Raw genomic sequence first — 20529 nt, 5'->3', positions numbered from 1 at the left:
ATAAATGTTGTTTCTTCTGTTCTCCCTACCTCTCACTCACCTCCTCTCTCCCTTATCACTCAACTTCCACCCTTCCTTACCTCCCCCCTCACCACTCCCTCTGTTCTGCTTTCCCTCACTCCATCTATCTCTCTCTCCATCCCTCTCTCTCCCTCACTCCATCCCTCTCTCCATCTCTCTCTCTCCTTCACTCCATCCCTCTCTCCCCCTCACTCCATCCCTCTCTCCCTCTAAGCATCCGTCTTTCCCTCCATGCACCCCTCTCTCCTCCCTCTATCTGCCCCCATCTCCTTCCCGTCTCTCTGTCCCCCTCACCTTCCCTCCACTCCTCTTCCCCTTCACTCCTTCCCTCCCCCGCTCCCCTCAGTCTCCTTGTCGACAGCGGTGAGATGAGGCACCCGTGGGTGTCACTGCCGATGCTGGGAGCATGGGTGCTGGTGGTGAGCGGGCAGCAGACGAGCCCGACGCCGCCCCGGCAGGACAAGGTGCAGATCCGGCTGGCGGGATACCCCCGCAAGCACAACGAGGGGCGGGTGGAGGTGTTCTACGAGGGCGAGTGGGGCACCATCTGCGACGACGACTTCAAGCTGGAGAACGCCAGGGTCCTCTGCCGCATGTTGGGCTTCATCTCGGCCACCGGCTGGACGCACAGCGCCAAGTACGGCAAGGGTACCGGTGAGTGCGGCCAGCGGCAGCCTGTCCCTCGGCACCAACCCCGACCACCAGTAGCGAGATGCCCCTCCCTGGGGGGCAGGAGTGCAATAAGGCATAGGAGCCATTCGGCTCGTCGAGTCTACTCCCCCTGCCTTCTCCCCATAACCGCTGACACCCTGACTAATCAAGAACCTATCAACCTCCACTTTAAATATACCCAAAGGCCTTGCCTCCGCTGCCGCCTGTGGCAATGAATTCCTCAGATTCACCGCCCTCCCGCTAAAGAAATTCCTCCTCATGTCTGTTCCAACGGGACACTCCCCTGACCCGCTCCTAAGCCCCACCCTGGGCTGCTCCCATGCGCGCCCCCCCACCATCACCGCTTGCCCCCAGAGGTATTGCCTGGGCAGGGGCAGCCCGCCACGGGCCTGACGTCTGCCTCCGTCGTTCTGCAGGTAGGGTCTGGCTGGACAATCTGGACTGCGGCGGGACGGAGAAGGACGTGAGCGAGTGCAAGTCCCTGGGGTGGGGCCAGACGGACTGCACCCATGAGGAGGACGCCGGGGTCATCTGCAAGGACGAAAAGATCCCGGGATTCGTGGACTCGAACGTGATTGTGGTAAGCGGGAGAGCTGGGCGTCGGTGTTTCATCGAGCGTACCGCGATACCGTGGCCGCACAGATCCTTCCGGTTAGCACACGGACAAATCGAAACGGAGAGCAGGACACAGGGCGTCGTGGAGCTGCCAAGCTGGCGCCGTAATGTGTGGCGACGCCTGCCCGCTGCTCCCAGCACACGCTCGGGATGTGTTGGTTGTTTACGCAGGTGACCATTCGGTTATGTAAAGTGAAGTTAGGGACAGTGCGGTGCCGGCCAGTGATCAGCGCAACGCCTTAACGAGGCATATTATGAGGTTAAGAGTTCTCCTCTGTCGTCGAGAGATCCTTTTAGAACATTATAGGGTACAGGAGCAGAATGAGCCCATTTGGCCCGTCGAGTCTGTTCCGCCTTTCCACCACGGCTGATTGATTATCCGTCTCAACCCCATTCCCCGGCCTTCTCCCCGTTATACCTGCCTTCTCCCCGTTATACCTGCCTTCTCCCCGTTATATTTGACGCCTTGACTAATCAAGAACTTATCAACCTTCACTTATACTCGGTGACTTGGCCTGCACAGCCGACTGTGGCAATGAATTCCACAGACTTCCCACTCCCTGTCTAAAGAAATTCCTCCTCATCTCTGTTCTAAAGGGATGTCCTTGTATTTTGGGACTGTGCCTTCTGGTCCTAGATTCCCCCCACTATAGGAAACATCCTCTCTACATCCACTCTATCTGTGTCCTCTGGTCCTAGACTCCCCCACTACAGGAAACATCCTCTCCATGTCCACTCTATCTGTGCCCTCTGGTCCTAGACTCCCCCACTATAGGAAACATCCTCTCTACATCCACTCTATCTGTGTCCTCTGGTCCTAGACTCCCCCACTACAGGAAACATCCTCTCCATGTCCACTCTATCTGTGCCCTCTGGTCCTAGACTCGCCCACTATAGGAAACATCCTCTCCACATCCACTCTATCTCAGCCTTCCGATATTCGATACATTTCAATGAGATCCCCCCCCAATTCTTTTAAGCTCCAGCCAGCACAGACCCAGAACCATCCTTGTACATTAACCCTTTCATCCCCAGGATAATTTTCGTGAACCTCCTCTGAACCCTTTTCAATGCCAGCACATCCTTTCTTAGATAAGGAGCCCAAAACTACTCTCAAGATACTAAGTGTGGTCTGATTAATGCTTTATAAAGCCTCAGCATTGTATCCTTGCTTTTGCATTCTAGTCCTCTTGTGATGAATGTTAACATTGCATTTGCCTTCCTCACCACCGACTCGACCTGCAAATTAACCTTCAGGGAATCCCATGAGGACTCCTTTGCACCTCTGATTTCCGAACTTTCTCCCCGTTTGGAAAATAGTCTACACCTTTATTCCTTCCAGCAAAGTGCCTGAATGTACACTTCCCTACATGCAATTCCATCTGCCACTTCTTTGCCCATTCCCCCAAGTCCTTCTGCAAACCCCCTGCTGGATCAGCACTACCTGCCCCTCCACCTGTCTTTGTACTGTCCGCAAACTTGGCCACAAAGCCATCAATTCCGTCATCTATCTGCGGGGGAAGAGGGGTTGTTGTTTCTTCGTGTCCTCCCAGACCTGAAACGTGCATATTTTCTCCACCTGAGGCCGTTCAGCCCATCAAGTCTATTTTACCATTTGATTATGGCTGATTTATTATCCTGTCAGCCCCATTCTCCTTCCAACTCCCTAAGAAAGTACTGATGTTGGACCTGTGTCCTTCTGTGGCTGCTGATGTTTCTGGGGGATGCTGCCCATAGTGGGGCTGGTTACAGATCAGCCCAGGTTATGGGTGGGGGTGGGGGAGGTCTCTCTCTGCTCAGAGTTGGCGAGTAGGGTTAGAGACTGGGCCCGCCCCGTACAGCACAGTCTGATAATCTGGGATCCATGTGGAATCATTCACAGCGTTCCGGAGGGGAGGAATGCGGAGGCCGGAGCTCACACAGCAGTGAGCAGCCAGAAGGTCACATTCCTTCCCTCTGCCGTCACTGTTAGCTGGGCTGTGCGGAAGCACTTTCACTTGGGCGGTCAGCTGTCCCTTCTCGCCCTGCATCCCCCACCCTCCGCTCCTCCACCCTTCCCTCTGCCAACCTCCTCTCCCCCACCGTCACCACTCCTCTCCTTCCATACTTCACATTCCCACCCTCCCCTGCCCCCACCTTCACTTCTCTTTGACCTCCCACAGATCTCACACCCTCTACCCCATCACCAACTCTCCCCACCCACTCAATCCCCTCCCACAGCTCTCAGACCCTCTACCCCATCACCAACTCTCCCCACCCACTCAATCCCCTCCCACAGCTCTCACACCCTCTACCCCATCACCGACTCTCCCCACCCACTCAATCCCCTCCCACAGCTCTCACACCCTCTACCCCATCACCGACTCTCCCCACCCACTCAATCCCCTCCCACAGCTCTCACACCCTCTACCCCATCACCGACTCTCCCCACCCACTCAATCCCCTCCCACAGCCCTCACACCCTCTACCCCATCACTGACTCTCCCCACCCACTCAATCCCCTCCCACAGCTCTCAGACCCTCTACCCCATCACCAACTCTCCCCACCAACTCAATCCCCTCCCACAGACCCTCTACCCCATCACCGACTCTCCCCACCCACTCAATCCCCTCCCACAGCTCTCACACCCTCTACCCCATCACCAACTCTCCCCACCCACTCAATCCCCTCCCACAGCTCTCAGACCCTCTACCCCATCACCAACTCTCCCCACCCACTCAATCCCCTCCCACAGCTCTCACACCCTCTACCCCATCACCGACTCTCCCCACCCACTCAATCCCCTCCCACAGCTCTCACACCCTCTACCCCATCACCGACTCTCCCCACCCACTCAATCCCCTCCCACAGCTCTCACACCCTCTACCCCATCACCGACTCTCCCCACCCACTCAATCCCCTCCCACAGCCCTCACACCCTCTACCCCATCACTGACTCTCCCCACCCACTCAATCCCCTCCCACAGCTCTCAGACCCTCTACCCCATCACCAACTCTCCCCACCAACTCAATCCCCTCCCACAGACCCTCTACCCCATCACCGACTCTCCCCACCCACTCAATCCCCTCCCACAGCTCTCACACCCTCTACCCCATCACCAACTCTCCCCACCCACTCAACCCCCTCCCACAGCCCATGGACCCTCTCCCTGGTCACTGACTCTCCCCACCCACTTAACCCCCTCCCACAGCTCTCAGACCCTCTACCCCATCACCGACTCTCCCCACCCACTTAACACCCTCCCACAGCCATCAGACCCTCTACCCCATCACCGACTCTCCCCACCCACTCAATCCCCTCCCACAGACCCTCTACCCCATCACCGACTCTCCCCACCCACTTAACCCCCTCCCACAGACCACAGACACTCTCCCTGGTCACCAACTCTCCCCAGCCACTCAGCCCCCTCCCACAGACCACAGACACTCTCCCTGGTCACTGATTCTCCCCACCCACTTAACCCCCTCCCACAGCTCTCAGACCCTCTACCCCATCACCAACTCTCCCCACCCACTCAACCCGCTCCCACAGCTCTCAGACCCTCTACCCCATCACTGATTCTCCCCACCCACTCAATCCCCTCCCACAGCTCTCAGACCCTCTACCCCATCACCGACTCTCCCCACCCACAGCCCATGGATCCTCTCCCTGGTCACTGACCCTCCCCACCCACTCAGTCCCCACCCACAGCCCATGGACCCTCTCCCTGGTCACCGACTCCCCCCACCCACTCAGTCTCCACCCACAGCCCATGGACCCTCTCCCTGGTCACCGACTCTCCCCACCCACTCAGTCCCCACCCACAGCCCATGGACCCTCTCCCTGGTGTGGGTAGTGCTCAGGTTTATTCAGTTATTAGTTTCTCCAAAACAGGTAAAATCTTTTGATTGTCTGTCAGTCAGACAGTTTGTGCCTCCCGTAGGTACACTGAAGGAATAAAAAAGAAAGCAGAATGCAGAATAGAGTGTTACAGTTACATAGAGAGTGAAGAGCAGGCAGACAGTAGACAGGGGCGGGGTGTGTCTGTGTCACTGACGCCAGCCTCCCTCTCCCCAGGTGGAGAGTGACCGGCTGGAGGAAGTACGCCTGCGGCCGGTGGTGCCCGTTGGCCGGTCCCGGCTGCCGGTGACGGAGGGCGTGGTGGAGGTGAAGTTTCGGGGCCGCTGGGAGCAGGTCTGCGACAACGGCTGGACCCAGAACAATTCCCGTGTGATCTGCGGGATGATGGGCTTTCCCGGACAGCGCCGGCTCAACAGGAACTTCTACCGGTAGGATGAGTCGAGTGGCTTGTGGGGAACCCGGCCGGTGAGGCGGGGCGGTGGGCTGGAGCGTCTCCCATGGGTACGGTGACCGGAGGGGGGTCAGCTGTTACCTGGGAGATCTGGGAATTCTGTTACTTACTAATTATCACATGGAACAGTATAGCACAATGGTGGCCCTTCGGCCCACAATTTTGTACTAACCCCTTAACCTGCTCTAACATCAGTCTAACCCTCACAACACACTGGAGGAACTCAGCAAGTTGGGCAGCATCCGTGGGAAAGATTGGTCGATGTTTCGGGCCAGAACCCTTCATCAGGACTGTAGGGGGAAGGGGCAGAGGCCCTATAAAGAAGGTGGGGGGAGGGTGGGAAGGAGAAGGCTGGTAGGTTCCAGGTGAAAAACCAGTAAGGGGAAAGATAAAGGGGTGGGGGAGAGGAGGCAGGGAGGTGATAGACAGGAAAGGTGAAGAAGGAATAGTGGAAAACACAATGGGTAGTAGAATGAGGCGGAACAATGAGGGAGGTGATAGGCAGCTGGGGGAGGGGGCAGAGTGAAATAGGGATAGAGGAAGGGAGAGGGAGGGAATTACCAGAAGTTGGAGAATTCTATGTTCATACCAAGTGGCTGGAGGCTACCTAGATGGTATATGAGGTGTTGCTCCTCCAACCTGAGTTTAGCCTCATCATGGCAGTAGAGGAGGCCATGTATGGACATATCTGAATGGGAGTGGGAAGCAGAGTTGAAGTGGGTAACCCTGCTCTCCTGCTAAGCCCAAAACTCTTCTATCAGGTGCCTATCTTAAGAGAGTCTTCAATGTCCCTACTGTATCTGCCTCTATTACAACCCCTGGCAGCACCCACCAGTCTCAGTGTGTAAAAAAATCTACCTCTGACATCCCCCCTGTACTTTCTTCCAATCACCTTAAAATTATGCCCCCTTGTATTCACTATTTCTGCCCTGGAAAAAAGTTTCCGGATGTCCGCTCGATCGGTTCCTTTTGTACAACTTAACCAGGTCACCTCTCATCCTCCTCCACTCCAAAGAGAAAAGTCCCAGCTCACTCAGCCTATCCTCCTCAGACACGCTCTCTGATCCAGGCAACATCCTGGTAAATCTCCTCTACACCCTCTGTAAAGCTTCCACATCCTTCCTGTAATGAGCTGATCAGAACTTACAGTATACCAAGCGCGGTTTAACTGAAGTTTTATAGAGCTGCAGCATCACATTGCGGCTTCTTCAACTCAATCCCCCCCGACTAATGAAAACCAACACTCCAGATGCCTTCCCTAACCACCCAATCACTTTGGTAACTTTGAGGGGTCTATAGACATGGATCCCAAGATCCCTCTGTTCAATCTGAGAATCCCCCTTCCTCACTGGAGACTGGAGTCAGTGGGACGGGGGGGGGGGGGAGGATGTCTGTCCCTCTGGAGACTGGGGTCAGTGGGAGGGGGGAAACCAGCAGAATGTCTGTCCCACTGGAGATTGGGGTGGAAGGTGAGAGGGCTGAATGGGAGGAAAGGGGATTCTGGGGAGTGGAGGTCAGTGTAGGGAAGGGTGAGTGTCCCCCTAAGCATCTCTCATTTCACACCTAATCGACAACCTTACCCCATCTCAGTGGAAAATGCTTGCTTACATTTACACTTCATAATCTCAAATCTCCTCTCATTCTCCTACACTCCAGAGAATAAAGTCCAAAGCTATTCAATCTTTCCCAGTAACTCAGGTCCTTCATATCTGGCAACATCCTTGTCATTTTTCTCTGCACTCTTTCAATCTTATTGATAACTGTCCTGTAGGTAGGTGACTGGAACTGCAGATTAGGCCTCACCATCCATATTATACATCTTCAGCAAAACACCCCAACTCCTCTATGCAAAACTGTACTTTGGTTTGTGACGGTCAATGTGCCAAAAGTTCTCTTTATGACCATATCTAGCTCTGACAAACAAGAGAAATTCTACAGATGCTGGAAACCCAAGCAACACACACAAAATGCTGGAGGATCTCAGGATCTATGGAAAAGAGTACAGTCTACGTTTCGGACTGAGGCTTTTCATCAGTTCTCCAGCATTATGTGTGTGTTATCTACTTTTGATGCTACTTTCAAGGAATTTGGATCTGTATTCCCAGATTCCTCTGTTCTAACGCAGCCCTGGATTGAGTAGATGTCGAAAGGATATTGCCTTTGGTGGGAGAGTCGTGGACCAGAAGGCACAGCTGCAAAATATAGGGATGTCCATTGAGAAAGATGAGGAGGAACTTGTTCAGTTGGAGGGGGCTGACTCTGTGGAATTCATTGCCACGGATGGCTGCTGACGCCAAGTTATCGTTTGTATTTAAAGCAGGGGTTGGTGGGCTCCTGATTAGTCAGGACATGAAAGGTTATGGGAGGAGAATGGAGTTGAGCGAAAATGAATCAGCCATGATGGATTGGCAGAGCAGACTCAATGGGCCTATGTCTTATGGTCCTCAGTGCCCTACCATTCACTGTGTAAGACCTACCCTCGTTGGTCCTACTGAGGTGCAACACCTCACACACTTGTCTACATTAAATTCCATCTGCCATTTTTTAGTCCATTTTTCCAGTTGGTCCAGATCCAGCTGCAAGATTTGATAGCCTTCCTTGCTGTCCACTATGCCTCCAATCTTGGTGTCATCTACAAATTTGCTGATCCAGTTAACCACGTTATCATCCAGATCATTGATATAGATGACAAATAACAACGGACCCAGCAGTGATCCCTGTGCCACTCCAATAGTCACAGGCCTCCAGTCAGAGATTTTCATAAATAATGGAACAACATTACCCATCATCCAACGGTTAAGGACATTTTAAATCTCTGCTCGGGCCGCTACAATTTCTGCACTTGCCTCCCACGAGGTCCAAGAGGAAACCTTGTCAGATCGTGTGGATTCATCCACCCGAGCTTGCCTTAAGACAGCAAACACTTCTGTCACCCGGATGTGGTCCATCACCAGGGAATGAGCAATGTGGGGGCAGGTCCTGTAGGGGTAGTGGTGTTTTGGGGTAAATGAACCGCGGTGGGGAAAAATGTCGGTGTGTTTCGGAAGGGGGGAGTGTGGGGCGTTTTGGGGATGGGAAGGGTGAGGTATTGCAGGGAGGGGTGTGGGAGAATTGAGAGGCGCCTCGGTGAAGGTGCTAAATGTGCTTTGGGGAGGGGTGTGCAGACCATCCCTTGGAAACCCCTTGCCGTTTTTCTCCGCAGACGGTGGAGGAGGCGTCGGGCAAGTGGACGGTGGGGCCGGAAACCTGGGCCCAGGTAACGGGTGGGGGAATGGTGACTCATTCCTCCCCCCCACAGAAACCTGCTGGCAGTGGGTTTCATTGGCTCGTGCTCCCCATTTGCACCATCCACTAACACTCCCCACCACCCCCATCGCCTCTCAGGATGTCTACCAGAATATTCTCTCCAGAACTTCCATCCTGATCTACTGACCACATCACACATCAGGTGTCTGACCCCGGGAGTGTGTGATGGGACAGCGTAGATGGAGCTTCACTCTGTGTCTGATCCCAGGACTGTATGATGGGACAGGGCAGAGGGAGCTTCACTCTGTCTGACCCTAAGAGTGTGTGATGGGACAGTGTAGAGGGAGCTTCACTCTGTATCTGACCCTGGGAGTGTGTGATGGGATGGTGTAGAGGGAGCTTCACTCTGTGTCTGAACCTGGGAGTGTGTGATGAGACAGTGTGGAGGGAGCTTCACTCTGTGTCTGACCCTGGGAGTGTGTGATGGGACAGTGTGGAGGGAGCTTCACTCTGTCTGACCCCGGGAGTGTGTGATGGGACAGTGTAGAGGGAGCTTCACTTTGTGTCTGACCCTGGGAGTGTGTGATGGGACAGTGTGGAGGGAGCTTCACTCTGTCTGACCCGGGGAGTGTCTGATGGGACAGTGTAGAGGGAACTTCACTCTGTGTCTGACCCCGGGAGTGTGTAATGGGACAGTGTAGAGGGAGCTTCACTCTGTGTCTGATCCCAGGACTGCGTGATGGGACAGGGCAGAGGGAGCTTCACTCTGTCTGACCCCGGGAGTGTGTGATGGGACAGTGTAGAGGGAGCTTCACTATGTGTCTGACCCCGGGAGTGTGTGATGGGACAGTGTAGAGGGAGCTTCACTCTGTCTGACCCCGGGAGTGTGTGATGGGACAGTGTAGAGGGAGCTTCACTCTGTGTCTGACCCCGGGAGTGTGTGATGGGACAGTGTGGAGGGAGTTTCACTCTGTGTCTGACCCCAGGAGTGTGTGATGGGATCACTGATCACTCCAGTGAATGGCGTTTAGTGTTGAGTGTTTGTCCCCTGCCGCTATCTTTATTCTGGGATGCGTTTGGGTGAGTGTATCTGATACCACACCCACCATGTGACTCCCTGTCCCCCTGAGGCAGACCCTCACCTACAGAATGTCACTCCCCCTCATCTCTCCTCCCTCCACTTTCCCTGTAACTCTTTCCTTTCTCCTCCTCTCCCTCTCCTCCACTCCTGCGCCCTTCTGTCTTCTCACTCTCATTCTCCTTTTTTTTCCTCCTCATTCCTCATGCCGCTCACCACCTGTCTCTCTCTCCCCCTCCTCCCCCACTACCCTTCCGTCCTCCTCTCCTCCTCCCACTTGACATCCTCACTCCCCTCCTTCTCCATTCCCCCCTCTCCTCGGAGCCCCAGGTTGATGGTGTCTCTCTCTCTCCCCCCACCCCCCGCCCGCAGGATGGTGCTGAGGCATCAGCAGTCTCACTTCCGTGTGCACTCGGTTCAGTGCGCCGGCACTGAGAACCACCTGGCGCTGTGCCCGCTGGTTCTGGCCAAGGGCAACACCAGTGCCCCCTGTGCGGGAGGTATGCCCGCTGCCGTCAGCTGCAGCTCTGGGGCCTTCAGCTCATCTCGCCGCAGGAGAGAGCCCCAGGTGGGCAGGGAGTGGGGCAGGGCAGGGGTGAGTAGGGTGGGGCAGGGGCTGGGGTGGGCAGGATTAGGGCGCGGGCAGAGTGGATGGGGAGGGAGTGGGGGAGGGCAGGGGTAGGGGTGGGGCAGGGGTGGGCAGGATTAGGACGCGGGCAGAGTGGATGGGGAGGGAGTGGGGGAGGGCAGGGGTAGGGGTGGGGCAGGGGTGGGCAGGATTAGGGCGCGGGCAGAGTGGATGGGGAGGGAGTGGGGGAGGGTAGGGGTGGGGCAGGGGCAGGGGTGGGCAGGATTAGGGCGCGGGCAGAGTGGATGGGGAGGGAGTGGGGGAGGGCAGGGGTGAGTGGAGTGGAGCAGGGCTAGAGTTGGACAGGATTAGGAGAGGGAGGGAGTGGGGACAGAGGGGCAGAGTGGTGGACAGGAGAGGGGAGGGAGAGGCAGAGGGGCTGAGAGGGGTGTTTCTGGAGGGGGCAAGGGGTGTGGAGGGGAAGGGGTGGTGAGAGGGGGATTGTGATGGAGCCATAGTGTTGGGTTTGTTGATTTGGATGCAGAGGGTTGGGCAACGTTTCATCTCTCTCCCTCTCTCCCACCCGCCCCCTACCTTTTCCCCAAATTTCCTTCTTCTCCTCCCTCTCTTTCTCCCCCCCCCCACCCCACCCCCTCCATGCCTTGGACTGACGCTGTTGCGCGCGGCAGCGGTCAGTGCGGCTGAAGGCGGGGGCGCGGGCCGGCGAGGGCCGCATAGAGGTGCTGCGCGCCGGAGAGTGGGGCACCGTGTGTGACGACCGCTGGGACTTGCTGTCCGCCAGCGTCGTTTGTCGACAGCTCGGGTTCGGCAGCGCGCAGGAGGCGCTCACCGGCGCCCGCATGGGCCAAGGTGAGAGGATGGAGTGCAGGTCGGGAGGGTTGAGGGTTGAGGGGGGGGATGGGCTGGCGGAGCGAGGGGGGAGTATGATGTGTGGGGGTGGGCGACTCGTGTATTCATCTAGATGGTTTTAAAAGGTCGCCGATGAGCTCACACCTCAATCACTATATTCGACAGCTCGTTCCAAATACACGCCACCCTTTGTGTGAATAAGCTGCTGCTGATGTCCGTTTAAATCTCTCCCCTCTGATCGAAACATGTGTCCTCTTGTTTTAACCCCCCCCCCCGGGAACGATGATGCGCTTTCACATCATCCTGTTTCTGCCCCTCGTGACCTAACAGGTCACCCCTCATAGTTGTCGTCTGTACAGCCTCAGGCCCCTGGTCCAGGCAATGTCCTGGCAAATCTTTTCTGCACTCTTTCTGTTTAGCAACATTTTCCCGATAACAAAGTGTTCAAAACTGTTCACCATGCTTTCAAGACTACAAGAGAAGTCTCGGCAATGCCACATGTAACTACAACTGATGTCGGTCAGTGTGTCCAACACCTCCTTCACCAGTTTATCTCTGTGACTTCACTTTCCACAAACTGCACTTGCACTCCTCGGCCCCTCTGTGCCACAACAATCCCCAGATCTCCACCATTCGCTAGACAATTTCTCCCCTGGCTTGATCGCCCAGAACGGAATGCCTCATTTTGCAACGGAGCACAGAGACGGTGTCTGCTGCCAGGCTACGCACACGGATGAAGTGTGGAGAACTACCACAGCAGCCACCCAGCCTGCCACAAGTAAAGCTGCATTTGCGCGAGAAAGTTTGTGAGCCCTGTAGAACTGTCTCTATTGCTGCATTAAATGAACAAGTATAATGTGATCAGATGGTCATGCAAGTCCTAAAGCTAGACAAATAAATCCCAATGAAATAAATAGCACAAAAAATTATACTTTTTCGGTTATCTATTGGAAAAAAAAAGATCCAATATTACACGTAATTGTTGGAAAAAGTATGTAAACCTTTGCTTTCAGTAACTGGTGTGACCCCCTTGTACAGCAAAAACTTCAGCCAAACGTATCCGGTAACTGTTGATCAGTCCTGCACATCAGCTTGGAGGGATATCAGGCCATTCCTCCTTACAAAACTGCTTCAACCCTGCGGTGACGAAGGGCTTCTTTGCATGAACTGCTTGCTTCAGGCCCTTGCACAACACTTCTGAAGGATTAAGATCAAGACTTTGACTTGGCCATTCCAAAACACAAATTTTCTTCTTTTTAAACCATTCTGTCGTGATTTACTCTTGAGCTTCTGATCTTTATCATGTTGCTTTATCCAACTTCTATTAAGCTTCAGGTGGTGAACTGCTACCCTGACATTTTCCTGTAAAATATCTTGATACAATTTTGAATTCATTTTTCCCTCAATGGTTGCAAGCTGTCCAGGCCCTGAGGCAGCAAAGCAGCCCCAAACCATGATGCTCCTTCCACCGTGCTTCGCAGTTGGGATGAGGTTTTGGTGCTGGGGTGCAGTGTCCTTTTTCCTCCAAAGATAGCAATGTGCATTTCTGCCAAAAAGTTCAACTTTTGTCTCGTCTGTCCATAGAACATTGTCGCAGAAGCGTTGTGGAACATCCAAGTGGTCTTTTACAAGCAACGTAGATGAGCAGTAATGTTTTTGTTGGAAAGCCATGGGTTCCTCTGTGGTATCCTTCCATGAACACGATTCTTGTTCATTGCCTTTCTTATAGTGGTGTTACGTACCCCGTAACTGGGTTGCCAAACCAGCAGAAATGGATCACTCAGTTGGAGTCTGGATTATTAGAACTAAGAAAGTTTTATTAAAGAAACAAGCAACAGTAATCGAAAGGATAATAAATGCAACAGTTCAGCAATGATAAACACACATGTGCACAGAATTAAGATAACAGCATCAATCAAGCTCTATCGTTGTCTAGGGGTAAATGACCAGTTTCAAAGTAACACAAAGTTCAGTTCAAGTTAGTTCAGTTCGCAGTAATCGCTGCCGTGGCGATGGACAGTGGGGGGGGGGGGAGGAGAGAGATAGCAAAAACGAATGAATATTCAGGGATTCCAGACACAGACCTTCGCAGTCAGCTTTCGGACGAGCCCTTTGTGATGTCATCTGAGGTCACTGACCGTGACCCCTCCGTTTCCAGATACGATCGTTTCCCTGCACTGAACCTGGCACCCAGGCAAGGGTGGACACACACCAGGTTCCCGCCGATCGTACTTTTCCACCCTGTGCGTTTATGGCCCGGTACTTCCCACCGACTTGGGAGAGCCGCACCGCTTCCAGGGTCTCGTTACCTCGGGTATCGTGTGTGTCCTGCCTTAGCAAACCTGTCCCTTTTTATCCCCCTGCTGGGGTATCGCCTGTCCATCACTTCAAACAGTTCAGGGTTCAAAGGGGGAGCTGCTCTTGACAGCTCTCCTTCCTTCATTAACATCTCCACATGCTGCTCCATTGTTTTCCTTCTCTCTCTTTCTCCTGAAGACAGGTGGCAGACCAACTGCTGATCCCACTGGTGCCAGCACAGGACAGCTACATCGTAATCTATGTGTATTCTTGTCACAGTGGATACATCAGCAGAGACTCAAAGTTTGAGAGATTTTTGCAGATCTTTGGCTGTTTCCCTTGTGTTCTTTTCTCACCTCCTTCAGCATTGCTCGTTGTGCTCTTGGTGCGATCTTTGCAGGATGCCCACTGCTAGGGAGAGGAGTAACAGTACTGAGTTTCCTCCATTTGGAGACAACTTCTCTTACTGTGGACTAGTGAACACTCGGGTCTTTAAAAATGCTTTTGCAGCCTTTTCCAGCTTCATGCATCTCTACAATTCTTTCTCTAAGGTCCACTGAACGTTGCTTTGAGGCACGGTGCACATAAACAGATCTTTCTTGGGAAGAGCAGGCTCTGACTTTGTGTGTCTTTTTTATAGGACAGGGCACATCCACAACCCACACCTCCAATCTCATCTCATTGACTGGAACTCCTGACTCCAAATCGCTTTTGTAGAAGGCATTACCCCAGAGGTTCACATAGTTTTTCCAACAAATACATGTAATATTGGATCAGTTTTCTTAATAAATAAGTGAATAAGTTTTTGTGTTATTTATTTAATTGGGTTCTCTTTATTTAGTTTAGGACTTGCATGAAGATCTGGTCACATTTGGTCATATTTATGTAGATATAGAGAAAGTTCTACAAGGTTCACAAACTTTCCAGCACCTGTATTTGGGAGAGCACAAACACACCGCAGCATCACCAGACCACAGACCAGGGGAGTGAAGCACTTGTTCCAGTTGTTTCACAACAATGGTTACCCATGGAATTTCATTAGGAGACGCTTACTAAGGAGAGAGTTGCTCAGACCTTACTCAAGGCACGACCTTGCCCTACTTCAAGAATGTCTCTGAAATGACAGCTGGACTGCTCGAACCTCACGGCATTACAATCACTCACAAAGCAACGGCGACGTTGAGGAAGCTTGTCTCAGGAGCCAGGGTAACAGTAAAGACAACCAACAACAGCAGTGTGATGAGCAGGATCACCTGTGGAGACTGCAACAAGAACTACATCGGCCAAATTTGTTTACAGAAACTCAAACTGGTGGTACAGAGACATGATTCACTGTCACTGGTCTGGGTACACAAAGACCAAGAAGGACGCCACTTTAATTGGGTCACTGTGGAGGTTCTGGCCCAGGCAAACAGGAAATTTTAGAAGCGTGGCCCTCTTCTGATCGCCATGATCGAATGGCAGAGTAGGCTGGATGGGCACAATGACCTAATTCTGCTCCGATGAAAAATTACTGGGGATACGTGGGCTGAGGACTGGCAAATGCCATTCAATCTACATAAATATGAGATATTTCAGATGGTACAGTGCTCACCGAGCTTGGCAAATAGCTTGCAGAAGTTTCATCACACTGAGGTGACATCCTGAGTGTGTAGTTTCTCTTTGGGAGAGCTCGCGTTTATGTAGGCCCTTGTTCGCTTGCCTCGATTCTGATTGGCTACCCCTTCAGTTGACCTTTGAATTCTATTGGTGTTTGTTGTTGATGAAAACAACATATTTCACTGTATTTTAAAACTTACTTCTCTTTAGAGATACAGAACAGTAACAGAGCCTTCCGGCCCAGTAACCCTCACCATCCAGTTACACCCCTTGTGACCAATTAACCTACCAACATGCGTGTAGCAAGAGTCTCTGTACTTCCAACGATATCATAACACAAAAACACACAAGAGCAGAATTAGGCCATTCAGCCCATCGAGTCCTCTCCACCATTCCATCATGGCCGATCCCAGATCCCACTCAACCCCATACATCTGCCTTCTCGCCGTATCCTTTGATGCCCTGACCGATCAGGAAACTATCAATTTTCGCCTTAAATATACCCACAGTCTTGGCCTACGCAACTGTCTGTGGCAGAGCATTCCACAGATTCACCACTCTCTGGCTAAAAAAAATTCCTCCTTACCTCTGTTCTAAAAGTTTGCCCATCAAATTTGAGGCTGTGCCCTCTAGTTCTGGATACCCTGGACCAGAGGAAACATCCTCTCCACATCCACCTTATTTAGTCCTTTCAAAGTGCAATAGGTTTCAGCGAGATCCGCCCGCATTTGTCTAAATTCCAGTGAGTACAGGCCCAAAGCTGCCAAACACTCCTCATATGTTAACTCTTCATTCCCAAAATCATCCTCGTGAACCTCCTCTGGACTCTCTCCTATGACGTGGGGCCCAAACTTGTTGACAATGCTCCAAGTCCGGCCTGACTAGCGTCCTATCTCAGCATTTTCTCCTTACTTTTATGTTCTATTCCCTTTGAAGTAAATGCCAACATTGCATTTGCCTTCTTTACCACAGACTCAACCTGTAAATTAACCTTCTGGGAATCTTCCACGAGGAGTCCAAAGCCCCCTTACACCTCTGATGTGTGAATTTTCTCCCCATTTAGATAATAGTCTGCACTATTGTTCCTTTTATCAAAATGCATTATCATACATTTCCCAACACTGTATTCCATTTGCCACATTTTTGCCCATTCTTCCAATTTGTCTAAGTCCTGCTGCAATCACATTGCTTTCTCAGCACTACCTACCCCTCCACCTATCTTTGTATCATCTGCAAACTTTGCTACAAAGCCATCAATTCCATTATCCAAATCATTGACAAACAATGTGAAAAGTAGCAGTTCCAATACTGACCCCTGAGGAACACCACTAGTCACTGGCAGCCAAACAGAAAAGGCCCCCTTTATTCCCACTTGCTTCCTCCTGCCTGTCAGCCATTCCATCATCCATGCCGGTATCCTTTCTGTAACGACATAGCATTTCATCACGTTAAGCAGCCTTATGTGTGACACCTTATCAAAAGCTTTCTGAAATCCTAAGTAAATGACATCTACTGCCTCTCCTTTGTCTACCCTGCTTGTTACTTCCTCAAAGAACTCTAACAGATTTGTCAGGCAAGATTTCCCTTTACACAATCCATGCTGACTTTGAATTATTTTGTCATTAGTCTCCAAGTACCTTGAAACCTCAGAATCCATTATATGGATGAGATTTCCCAATCCCCTTGCATATTGAAATCCCCATCACAATTGTGTCATTACCTTTATTTCATGCCATTTCCAGCTCCTTTTGCAATCTGAATCCCACATCTTGGCTACTATTTGGAGGCCAATATATGATCCCCATAATGTTTTATTTTATCCTCGCAGTTTCTTAACTCCACCCACAAAGATTCAACATTTTCTGACCCCATGTCATCTCTTTCTAAAGATGTAATTCCATCTCCTATCAGCAGAACCACACCACCGCCTATGCCTTCCTGCCTGTCCTTTTGATACAAAGTACATTCTTTGATGTTAAGCTCCCAACTATGACCTTCTCTCTGCCATGACTCAGTGATGCCACAACATTATACCGACCAATCGCTAATTGTGCCCTGAGTTCGTCCACCTTATTCCGAATGCTACGCACATTTAAATACAGCACCTTCAGTCCTGCATTCTTCACCCTTTTTGAATTTTGCCTTTGTGGTATAATTTAACTCTTTGCTCTGTCTGCATTTGTACCCAATTATTGACCTGTCCTTCCTTACATTCATGTTACACTCATCATCTACTTGTAAACCTGCTGGCTCATCCTCAGCTCTGTCATACTGGTTCCCATCTTCCTGCCATATTAGTTTAAACCACTCTCAACAGCCGTATACAAGTGCAACCCATCCCTTTTGTACAGGTCACACCTGCCCCAGAAGAGGTCCCAATTATCCAGAAATCTGAATCCCTGCCCCCTGCTGCAATTCTCAGCCACGCATAAATCTGCCACCTCATTCTATTCCTATCCTCACTGTCGCGTGGCACAGGCAGTGAGATTACTACTGTTAAGATCGTGCCTCAGCTTCCTTCCTAACTCCCTGTACTCTCTTTTCAGGACCTTCTCCCCTTTTCTACCTACATCGTTGTACCACAACTTCTAGCTGCTCACCCTCCCTTTTCAGGATATTGTGGACATGCTCAGAAACATCACGAACCCTGGCAACTGGGAGGCAAATTGCCTTCTGTGTTTCTTTTTCTCATCCACAGAATTGCCTATCTTCAACCCTGACTATAGAGTTCCCCATTACTGCCGCCATCCACTTCAATTCCCTACCCTTCTGAACCACAGGGCCAGGCTCAGTGCCAGAGGCGCGGCTGCTGTTGCTTCCTCCAGGTAGGTAACCCCCCACAAACAGTACTCAAAATGGAGTACTTACTGTTGAGGGGGACGGCCACAGGGGTGCTCTCCACTATCTGACGTTCTCCCTTCCCTCTCCTGACAGTCACACATTTATCTGTCTCCTGTAGCTTTGGAGTGACTACCTCCCTGTAGCTCCTGTCTGTCACTGCCTCACTTTCCCTAACAAGCCGAAGATCATCGAGCTGCAGCTCCAGTTCCCTAACTCTGTCTCTGCATCTCGATGCACCTGGTGCAGACATGGCCATCGGGGAGGCTGGGAGTCTCCTGGAAATCCCACATCTGACACGTAGAACGGAACACCGGCCCAGCAGACATACCCCCTGTTCTTTCAAGAGGTAAATGAGGAAAAAGAAATAAGAAATAAACTTACCTACTTGCTTCACCTCCGCCTGTTCTCGCCAAAGCCTGCTGAGTGAAGGCTTTACCAGTCTGACTCTGACCGCTCCGACTCTGACCGCTCCGATGATGACCACTCTGACTCAGACCACTCTGATGATCACCACTCCGATGATGACCACTCCGATGATCACCATTCTGACTCAGACCACTCCGATGATGACCGCTCTGACTCAGACCACTCTGATGATGACCACTCTGACTCAGGCCACGACTCTGACCACTCCGACTCTGACCACTCCAACGATCACCACTCCGCTAGACGGTACCTCTCTTTTATGAAGACTGGGTTTTCCAAGTTCTGCTCCGGACCTGGGCAGGAACTACGTCTGCGCCACTGTCCAATGAAAGATTCCCCCTGACTGTGACCTATTGCCCACTGTGAGTTCGGAATGTGGGAAGGTACCCGTGACAAATGGAGCTAATCTCTGTTCCATGAACACAAAGGATCGGCGTAACACACACACAAAATGCTGGAGGAACTCAGAAAGTCAGGTAGCATCTATGGAGGAGAAAAAACAGTCGATGTTAGGGGCCAAGGCCCTCTGATCTGTCCCTCAGTAGGGGACCAGGGACCGGCCTCAGGACATCCTGGTCAGGGACGTGGCTCCAGGGCAGGGGTGTGAAACTTGGCGATCTATGTGAAACATGAGCTCACCCACAACTCCCTCTCCTTTCCCCCACTGTGCTCCAGGGATGGGTCCTATCTACTTGAATGAGGTGAAGTGCACCGGCTTCGAGAAGTCCATCTGGGACTGTCCGGCCAATAACATCAGCCAGGACAACTGCAAACACAGCGAGGATGCAGCCGTGCGCTGTAACGTACCGTACATGGGCCTCGAGAAAATGGTCAGAGTCTGTGTTCGGAGAGGGAGGGGGAGAGGGGGAAAGGGGGCTAGGGAGGAGGGAATGATTGGGAGGTGCAGGGTGGGAGAGAGGTCAGGTGTGGAGAGGCTAATGTGAAGAGAGGGGGAGGGGCTGAGAGAGGTGGGGTAGGGGCTGAGGAATGGGGAAGAGGGTGGAATACGGGTGGGGACCGTAGACGAAGTTGTGGAAGGTGCCAACGAGTGTAGGCGTGAGAGGGAGGTAGCGGGGAGGGGAACGGGTGGAGTGTGTAAGGACGAGGAGAGAGGTAGGGCAATGAGTGGGTGTGAGGGAAAGGGATGAGAAGGGGAGAGGGATGAAGTAGTGGGGACAGACAGAGGCAGTCAGTAGGGGAGGGGATGAGTGAGAGTGGGTTGATAATATCAGGGTGGGGTAAGGGCAGTGGTGAGGTGAGGGTAAGGAAAGGGTGCTCAGAGTTTAGGAGGGAAGGGGTGAGGGGAGAGACTGAAGGTTTGGGGGAAAGGAGGAGGGGAAAATGGAGGGAGAGGCAAGAGTGTGGGTTAGGGAGGGGTATCGGCCCCAAGATCGGGGTGAATCTGGTAACTCTTTGGACTGCTGGACAGTGTAGAGGGAGCTTCACTCTGTGTCTGACCCCGGGAGTGTGTGATGGGACAGTGTGGAGGGAGTTTCACTCTGTGTCTGACCCCAGGAGTGCGTGATGGGACAGTGTAGAGGGAGCTTCACTCTGTGTCTGACCCTGGGAGTGTGTGATGGGACAGTGTGGAGGGAGCTTCAATCTGTGTCTGACCCCAGGAGTGTGTGATGGAACAGTGTAGAGGGAGCTTCACTCTGTGTCTGACCCTGGGAGTGTGTGATGGGACAGTGTAGAGGGAGCTTCACTCTGTGTCTGACACCGGGAGTGTGTGATGGTTCAGTGTGGAGGGAGAGTCACTCTGTGTGTGATGGGACAGTGTGGAGGGAGCTTCACTTTGTGTCTGATGGGACAGTGTAGAGGGAGCTTCACTCTATATCTGACCCTGGGAGTGTGTGATGGGACAGTGTGGAGGGAGCTTCACTCTGTGTCTGACCCTGGGAGTGTGTGATGGGACAATGTGGAGGGAGCTTCACTCTGTGTCTGACCCTGGGAGTGTGTGATGAGACATTGTGGGGAGATCGCACTTCCTTGTTTGGTGCCC

At 52.4% G+C, this 20529-nt stretch overlaps 1 protein-coding gene across 7 annotated transcripts in view; it reads left to right on the top strand.

Annotated features, from left to right (window-relative positions):
- Positions 1–20529, top strand: part of LOC140196896 (lysyl oxidase homolog 3-like) — a 56702-nt gene that overhangs the window by 8889 nt on the left and 27284 nt on the right. For 2 of the 7 annotated variants that reach the window (XM_072256811.1, XM_072256810.1), the window contains exons 2-7: positions 368–675; positions 1110–1273; positions 5367–5578; positions 10298–10520; positions 11183–11363; positions 19203–19357. In XM_072256811.1, the coding sequence (XP_072112912.1) occupies positions 390–675; positions 1110–1273; positions 5367–5578; positions 10298–10520; positions 11183–11363; positions 19203–19357 (1221 nt within the window). In that variant the 5' untranslated portion in view covers positions 368–389. Of the gene's footprint in view, positions 1–367; positions 676–1109; positions 1274–4916; positions 5184–5351; positions 5579–10297; positions 10521–11182; positions 11364–19202; positions 19358–20529 lie in introns of those variants that run through there. The other 5 variants (XM_072256817.1, XM_072256812.1, XM_072256813.1 and 2 more) reach the window with 5 other exon arrangements.

The sequence above is a fragment of the Mobula birostris genome, chromosome 4 (assembly GCF_030028105.1).
Source record: "Mobula birostris isolate sMobBir1 chromosome 4, sMobBir1.hap1, whole genome shotgun sequence".
Lineage (NCBI taxonomy): Eukaryota > Metazoa > Chordata > Chondrichthyes > Myliobatiformes > Myliobatidae > Mobula > Mobula birostris.
Note: the sequence above shows the minus strand (reverse complement) of the source record. Positions and strands in the feature narration are given on the sequence as shown.